The sequence below is a fragment of the Hemicordylus capensis genome, chromosome 2 (genome assembly GCF_027244095.1).
Source record: "Hemicordylus capensis ecotype Gifberg chromosome 2, rHemCap1.1.pri, whole genome shotgun sequence".
NCBI lineage: Eukaryota > Metazoa > Chordata > Lepidosauria > Squamata > Cordylidae > Hemicordylus > Hemicordylus capensis.
This window is the reverse complement of record NC_069658.1, coordinates 349,747,887-349,757,021: the sequence shown is the minus strand read 5'-3', so window position 1 is coordinate 349,757,021 and position 9,135 is coordinate 349,747,887. Positions and strand designations below refer to the sequence as shown.

General features: G+C 44.7%; 1 protein-coding gene across 1 annotated transcript in view; it reads right to left on the bottom strand.

Moving 5' to 3' along the window:
- Positions 1-2,189: 2,189 nt before the first annotated feature.
- The window catches only part of PITX1 (paired like homeodomain 1), a 43,694-nt gene continuing 36,748 nt past the window's right edge, over positions 2,190-9,135 (bottom strand). Inside the window, exon 5 of the mRNA XM_053298187.1 lies at positions 2,190-3,007. Within this exon, the coding sequence (XP_053154162.1) occupies positions 2,474-3,007 (534 nt within the window). The 3' untranslated portion in view covers positions 2,190-2,473. The remainder of the gene's footprint in view (positions 3,008-9,135) is intronic.

The window sequence follows — 9,135 nt, the reverse complement described above, 5'->3', positions numbered from 1 at the left end:
GTCTGGGGAAAAAGTCTAGTTCTGAGCTAAATGTGATGCATTATAAACCCACAGTTAAAATCTGCTGACCATGCACTTACTCCATTGTTCTTTAGAAATTTATGGGCATATGCCAGGAGAATTGTAGACTCAGGCTGAAAATGTAAGACAATTTGTTCAGCAAGCAGAAGGAGGTTCAAAAAAGGAATGGCTTTTTATACGATGTCCCCTCACGTTCATAAACAGGTCTTGCCAATTTTTGCATTGTTTGACCTGAGTGATAAAAACATGTGCACTCCATGGGATCCTTTTCTTACATTGCTTTCCCCCTACAAAGGAGTGGCTGTCTCTAGTCTTAAGAATCACTGTAGACTTCAGCCTTGTTCTCTGATCTTGGACACATGATTTGGAAGCAAGTCCCATACTTTCAGTAAGGGATTTACTTCCATTTATTTGCATTTAGGAGCAAAATGCCCCCTACGCCTGAATCCTCACACATTATAATTTAAAATTCCACCTTCTTTTCACATTTGAAAGATTCCCCTTACAATTTTCTATTTCAGCATATTCAGCAGGAAAGCAAGTCCCATTGATGATAATTAAATTTGCTTCCAAAGATGTATGTACAATATTATTGTGATGGGATCACAGCCTTAGAAACAAATTCACTGAAATCCATGTGCTAAGTAATGCGTTTAGGGACTAAGCCAACTTCTTAGAGGTAGATCCCACTGAAATCCATGGGGACCTCAAATATATTCAAGTTCAGGGTTACAATAGGACAGTTTCAAGGTATGCATACACCATTATACTTTTAAAGATAGCTGCGTCAATACAATATATACATATGTGGCTCATTCTATGACACACACATACACATATTCCACCACAGGACTGCAGTGTCAAATGTAATCCTTTCAATATCCCTTTGTTATCAATATCCTTTCAATATCAGTAGGAAGGGGAGATATATATAGATAGATAGATAGATAGATAGATATATGAATATGAGTCTGGACACTGATATAACTAGAAAGTAAGACTGAAAACATTTCAAGAGGGTTTTTTTATTATTATTATTCCCATGCTCTTAATTTTGAAAAAAAAAATCACAAAAACATAACTTATAAAACAATATATATACTGCATCCTCCACAACAGTATTATTGAAACATCCAGCGTAACGGTTACCACAGGTGGGAATACACTGGGAAAGAAGTACCTTGTGCATTTTATATTATGTTTGTCATTACAGGTAATAAGTATCGACAGAAAGAAGCAACAAATATAGACATAACGAGTAAAACTTCATATGCGTTTTGTATGCGTATTACTATTTAAAGATCATATTTATCATTTCCATTTTTTTTAATTTGACAACAAAAACAACTCATTTAAGTATTATCTACATTTACATCATAACACCTTTAATATTTCTAGTTTGGGTTCCTTGTTTTTTTGTTCAGAGTTGGAAAAACAAGTCACTTTTTCAAACATTTTCCCATCCGAAGGTCACTCAACTCCTTTATTTAAGATGCAGTATCAACATTTTAGGATAGTCCTTTTTTGTGACTTTTAGATTCCCCCCACCCCGATTCTCTAGGAGAATTCTTTTTTAAAAAATTTAAATCCCACACACACACGCCTTTAAATAAGGATGAATGATAATTTGATTATCAGGGTAAGGCTTTAGAAAGGAAGCGGGCAGTTCCCATAAAGTTCCTTGTTTGTAGGGTTATTTTTTTTTTAAGGGAGAAGATTTAAGAGGGATACTGCAGTCTTGGGAGAGACAAAATGAGACAGAGGTAGGAACCTTTTTAGCTGCTTAGTGCTCGGAATGGTTGAATCCTCATCGCTTTCAGCTAATGAAACAAACCCCTTCAAGAATCATGCATCGTATTCCACGGCCAAACACAAGGAAAGGCAGAGCTATAAATAGAACCTTACTGAAGTAAGTGGTTGACCCTTGTCGTGATGACTTTGCTTGCAGACTCATCCTTAATCATCCGGAGTCCCTCCCATCGCTCCCCCTCCCCCACAACCCATCGCTCCTGCTGAACTGTCCTCCCCACCCCTTCCCCTGAAGCGGCAAACACTGAACCTTGCCCGCCCGCCCCCGCTCCCCACGCACGCGCCCACCCTCAGCCACAAAGAGACCCAGCCCAACCCAGAGAGTCCACCAAAGCCATCGCTCTCCTCCCCCCCCCGCAACCGTTACCGTATTTCCTTGTATAAAGTGGACGCTTATAGCAGAAAGTCCTGTGCAAGTTCAAGTAAACACACATACAAAACCCGCATCATCCAGAGGAGAAAAAAAAAATTGCAACTCATCCATGAATTTAGGTTCGATTTGGGCGTCACTCTCCCTCCTCTCTCCTGGCCAGAGATGGCTGGTCCGTCCGTCCTTCTCTTCCCCCCTCCAGAGCGTCTCCTCCTCGTCGTGCCTCCTCTTGCCCCTGGGCGCCGCAGCCGGTCCCTTGACGGGGGAGGCCCGTCAACTGTTGTACTGGCAGGCGTTGAGCGTGGAGCCGGGGCTCTGCAGGCTGCTGTAGCCGAAGTTCGAGTGCTGCTTGGATTTCAGCCGCAGGCTGGCCAAGCTGGAGTTGCAAGTGTCCCTGTAGACGCTGTAGGGGGAGCCCGGCGGGCCGTAGGGGCAGGCGGGCGACGACATGGCCGTGTTGAGCGACGAGCCGCTCAGGTTGTTGAGGCCGGCGTTGGGCACGCCCGGCACGGCCGAGTGGCCCATGGAGGACGGCATGCTCATGGTGGGCAGCGTGCTGGGCGCCGAGAACATGGACTGCGCCGACGAGAGCGGGCTCATGGAGTTGAAGAAGGTGAAGCTCTTGGAGGAGAGCGGCGCCGGCGCCAGGCTCTTGGCGTGCCAGTAGTTGGACGGGTAGCCGGCGTACACGTCCTCGTAGGGCTGCATCAGGCCGCTGAACTGCGGCACGTAGCCGTTCTTGCACAGGTCCATCTGCTGGTTGCGCTCCCGCTTCCGCCACTTGGCGCGCCGGTTCTTGAACCACACCTGCGGGCGGCGAAGAGACAAGGCACGCCCGGAGGCTTAGCGCGGGCCGGCAGCGGCAGCAGCGGCAGCACACACACCACCCCCCACCAGCCTCTGCCCAGCACTCGCTAGATGCCCCCACCCCCCACCCCTTGCCTCGGGGCAAACATGGAGTAGGGTTGCAGGCCACCACCTGAGTCTCTCAGGGCTGGATGATTGGATCCGGAGGTGGGCCTAGGTAATTCTGGAGCCTGGACCTAAAGGCCTTTGGAGGCCACCCCCTTGCTGCAATTAAGCATCATTTTTCTTTTCTTTTTTAACACGTTGGTTCTTGAGGGCACAAACCACACCACCCAGGACAGACTATTTGGGGGCCCCAGGGGGTGTGGAGGCCCTGGACCTCGGCCCCACAGTCCAGGGGTAAGAGCACCTTGGGGATCACACCCAAGAGCACCCTGCTGGATCAAACCAAAGGCCCACCTAACCCTGCATCTGGTTTCCAGCAGCCAGATGTTTGAGGAAGTCACAAGCAGGTTATGAAAGCAATAGCTCTCCCGCCCCGGAGGTTCTATTCAGTTATCATCATAGCTGCCTGCCTTCATCCTTGCATTTTCATCTCAAGAAAAGGTATCACCTGCTGAATTTCTGTTCACTGTGCTGCTATTTAAGGCTCAAGAGCTCTGCCAAAGAAAGGGGGGCACCCTAGCTAAGGGGAGGAGGCTCTGTACATGCTCAAAATAACACTTCTTTTTAAAGAGATGCCAAGGCGCAATGCACATCTGCTGGTTGACATAGCTTTCTCCCCAGTCCCAAAATTGTGAAGTCTGGCTATGGTTATTCAGAGAGGAAAGACAAACTCCCTGCACATGCTCAGAAATACTCTTCACATGGTCTAGCCCTGGCAATGAAATAGATTCGGACCTTCATTGACTTTTGGTCCAAATGAAGTTTGGGGGATGGAGCTTTTTAAAATGTCCTCATGTCCTACATTATTTTTCATTTTTATCCACAGATGTACAAAGTAGATTTGGAGGGTGGTTGGAGTTTTAGAAGTTCACCTTTCAGAATTCATTTGTATCTATTCTGTCACAATCTAGGTTAATATATAAACCCTAAACATTTTGCTCAGTTCATGTATCTAATGGTGTAAACTCTCACCTACAAAAGCACAAAACTGTCTTTAAGGCACTACAGGACCTTTGGGCATCTTTCTACTACAGATGAATATGGCTGTCCTGGACTGTCCTTCCTCTCTGGCAATGTACCCCATGCTCATACTGCTAACTCCACCAACCTCTCTGCAAAGCAGGGAAAGGCTTTGGGTGCCTGCCACAATGCAGAAGGCTTGAGAACAGCTAGGAGAAGCTGACGTGCTGGAGAAACCATTCAGCCTTCTCTTTCAAAAGGAACAGCTTCAGCTGTCACCCAAGAGAGTCAGTATATTAATTCAACATTTCCATTCTGCCTTGCTATAAAATCATACCCAAGGCAAACAAATACAATATAAATTTTAAAAAATAAATAAATCTAAAATTGTCTATAATAATACTTAACACCACAGTAAAAACCACAATTATGTAAGAACAGCAATAATATTTTAAATGGCAGCACCTAATATAGCAACATTTAGAATCTCCTAGGTGCAGCTTTCAGTCTCCAGAGAGCAGTTATAATGGATGGGAATCTTTAGATTTGTCGAGGCTTTTAAATGATATACATTAAATGAATTAAATTTAAATCAATAAGCAGATCAGTAAAACTACAATATAAGTGGCTGGTGGGGATACTGAAAAGGGGGCATTTCCCCCTTCTTACACATAACATACCCAACCTGATCTGATGAGCAGTTGGGCTTGCTTAAAATCATCTACATCAGGCTAATATATTTCCATCCACCTAGGAATCTGGCATATAAGTTATTTTTGTATCTGCCCTTGAGGAGCTCATGGCAGCAGACAAGGTCAGACAGCATATCCCCTTCTACAGTAAAATACCAAAGCTAACGTGCCTTCCAAAAAATGAGGACATTCAAATCCAGTTAATATTATGCAAGATCAAGATTTAAGAGGCATCTTGATTTCAGTCTAGCACTGCCAGCTCTAATTATCTATGGTTCTTATTGCTAGAAAAGCCGCTAAGGTTTTGCATTGAAACACAGACTCTGGTACTTTACATACAAATTGGAATGAAATGCCATCTTTACATTGGCATCACATTGTTATGGGGGAGGGGTTGGTGCACCTGCATGGCTTGGCTTAGCCTTGGCTTAAAGGTTAACCTTGGCTTAAAGGCACACTTGTGTGGCTTCAGCCTTGGCTTAAAATGATTAAAGCTTGCAATCCTAGTGGAAACCTCTTTCAAGGAAATGAGGATAGGACCTGTAGGCCTTAGGAATCCCCTCGTTTTGCACTGTGGGTTCCAATTTAGAGGCAACTAGGTACTTTCTTTTGGAGTGCTCTAAGACTTCCCCTTCCTCTGCTAACTGAGCAAAGAGGTACCTTTTTAAAGTGGTGATGATCTTTATTTAGCAGGGGGAGAGCAACTGACGCTATCCACCCCCAGCACAGCATCCCCCCAGTGGGTATTGCTGGTGTCTATCTTTTTTAGATTGTGAGCCCTTTTGGGACAGGGAGCCATTTTTATCTCTTTATATCTATGTAAACCACTTTGGGGACTTTTGCTGAAAAGCGGTATATAAATATTTGTCATATTTGTATTCTTTTGAGGGCTATGATTTCAGTTGGGATTCCTTCACTTTTCTACTGAACTTTCCCCTTGATCCACAGAAGTCCCTCACTTTATTGAGATACACTCTATTTCCTTTTGCAGTCTTTTGCTTTACTTTATGGATCCCAATTCTCTTCAATGGCTTTACAGGGTTGTCTTTGGTAAAATACAGGAGAGGTTTACCTTTGCCATCTCCCGCACAGTGTGAGATGATGCCTTTCAGCATCTTCTTATATTGCTGCTGCCCAATATAGGTGTTTTCCATAGTCTTGGAAACATACCAGGGGGGTTCGAACTAGCAACTTCTGTCAAGTAATTTCCCCACTGCACCATTGTCTGTAGGAGTCCATTATATCTTTAGACTTGTTCACTACCTTTGAGAGGCTGTGCTTTCACTTCTCTTTAGATAACCATGTTTGTACCCCTCCAGTTCCCTTATCAGCCCAACATTCTCATGGGAAAGTTCCCTTATATCAAACTTGCTTTTAGATCCGGTCCTGTCCCTGGATAAACCTGACCCAGAAAACACACACCTCGCTTCTGCCTCATATATCAATGCAATCAGTACTGCCCCTTTCCCCAACATTATGTATTTGGGTTACCAGACCTCCATGACCTATAGCTGATACTGAGAGATTTACAATGTAGGAACTTTTTTTTTAAACCACCATTCTCTATATGGCTTTATCCATCTATAGGTGGCTAGGCTGGCTTTGCATCCCTCCTTGATGATCTCCAAATTTACTCTGCCCCTATCTGCAGAATATTCTCTAGCTTTGACAAAGCCCCTTGCCAAACTGAGTTCTGATCAGGCTTTGGTTGAGGCGGCTGTTCTGCTTTCTCTGGTGCTGTTAATGCTGCCCTATAACATGCCTTTGTTACAGATCTGCAAGGGGAGGGGGTTGGATTAGGCTGTTGAAAATAAACACACACACACACACCTCTACATATTTTGCATTTTGAATGGAGGAGGCAGACTTGGACTTTACATTTAATAAACAGAATTTACAGCTTGGCTGCCGGAGAGAAAAGGAGGACTGTCGGAGGGGCTTTAATGTTTAAAAGAAAACATTGAGGGGGTGGGGTGGGGAGAATCTGATTGAGGTTTAAGGAAAGGGCATCTTAGGAAAAGGCTTTGAGTCCCCTTTCATAAAAATCCAGGACCCACAGAACAGGAAAAGCCACCCATCTGGTTCAGCATCCTGTTAGAGGCTGCGTGATCTAATGGGAGGTATCAGCGCCATCCACGTGGTGGCTCCAGGTTACAAAATCTTCCCCTCCTCGGATGAAAGACACCGGCCTCTGGAACTGCCTTTTTAGGGGTTGATTTAGCCAAAATCGAGGAGAGGCCGAAAAGAAGGGAAAGATATCCTGTCAATTCGATCGAATTTGGGAGATGGAGGCCCTTCCTCTACAGAAACGTATTTTCTTTAAGGCGGGTCCTCCTCAAATGTAGAAGGCCTGCTCCGTGATTCAGGAGGAATTTTAAATCAGTTCTCTGTATTTCAAAATCCACTCCATAGTGTGTGCATGCATGGAGCTGTCAGAGACCTCTGCTGCTTTTTACGAGATTTTAAAGACAACAACCCAATCTTAAAGAACGAAAACAGAGAGGCAAATTTCGAGGGGAGAGAATCCGGTGTAAAAATAAAAGAGGAAGCGAAGAAAGGCAACACGTTCAAAACCCGTAATTCACTTCTCAGAAGGTGCTTCCAGACAGGAATTTCCTGAAAATGAGGGTAAGAGCTTTAATGATGGCTTCTAGGCATTTTAAAGGAAGGTTTCCCTAGCAAATTAAGGTTGGACTGGCAATACTAGAATTTGAGGGCAGTTCCAGTGAGTTTCTTTTCACAAGAGGGGAGGGAGGAACAAAATCTGCTGAACAGTAATGCCCTGATCTCCAACACTTTTCCTGGGAGGTAAGCCCCCCGACCTTTATTTCCGTGGGACTGACTGTCCCACGATTAGGGTCGAGATCTTGGTCTCTGTGCGCTGTTCTGAGTTTGCTTGTTTGTTGAATGTCCCCGACAAAATAAAGGGACATTCTTGAAAGCGATTTATACACATATAGTCTTAAACATGGAAATGGTCACGCTTTGGCACAAATCGAGTTCCACTGGTTGTAATGAGCCAGTTAAACACTACTTATGGGTGCATTCCTACTCCTAGTTAGCTGGAAGTAAGCTCCTGTAGAATACCCTGTGAAATTTCCAAGTAAATACGGATAGGCCGGCTGAACATTACCCGGAATAACATCAAGTGGGCTTTAAAATGCTTCACTTTAGTTGGATTCTGCCCAAAATTAAGTTGAATATTCCGCTACAAAAATACAGCATGTTACCCAATGTTCCGCAGGAAAGAAAGCCTACTGATCTCTCTGGGACTGACTTGGGGGTAAGCGTGCAACTTTGATTTCTCTACAAAACCGCCCATTCTTTTCGAAGATTAGATCCCCGCTCTAAGTCTTCCGACAAAGTGTTTGTCGCAATAGCATTCCATATATCTTCAGTTCTGAGATATCAAGCCGCCTCTCAGGATTTACCACCTCAAACAGCCCGATCCCCAAGCCCGTTAACAATGCGACCTTTTGGCCTTTTGCTTCTACCTGCATTCTCTTACAAACGTTCCGCTGATTTCGGGTCCCACTTTGGAATCAAATATTCCCATTTAAGCCGACTAAATTGAGGTCGAAGCACACTTACTTATGAGTAAACACGCACGCGGATCGGGCCGCACAACTTTTTTAAATCTACATCTTATAAAACGGCCTACAGTGTTAACCAGACTGTAGGAAAAATCCAGGAGGATTTCCCGATGCCTTGCCTAGCTTTTTAGGGACGTTAGAACTGCTGGAGTTTTCTGTTCCCCAAGACCTATCACTTTTGGGATGGTTGTTAGTCAGATACTCATTAGGAGGCTTAGAATGCATCATAAAAAGAGAAATCCAATTCAATGGGCGGGTGGTTTTTTGGTGGGATGCGGGGCGGGTTGTTGACATCACCTTCAGTCGTGCGGTGGGCTCTGCATTGGCGTTCCTTAGCGAATTCAGCAGGGATTAAAGACATTCAGGCCTCAGGCGTTAGGAGGATGCGCCCTTTTCTACTAGAAGCTCAAAGGAGGGTAAGATCCAGGACTAAGAAAGTGGGGGCGGGGGGAGCAGAGGAGCAATCTTCAGACAGACTCCATAAACTAAAAATCCAAGGTAGAAACAAGTAAAGTGAAAGTCTAATGAAACCCTAATCCCCCTCCCTCGGCACTTTCTCTTCTTCTACCATTTTGGGCCACTTTAAACACACACACACACACACACAACCTCTGCAGAGATGCAGTCAAGACAGACCGGTAAAGTTCAGCTCTACGAATATTTGTGTCTCCACCGGTTTGTTGATTTGAGGTCGCAGACTGCAACCCTGCCCAGAGAT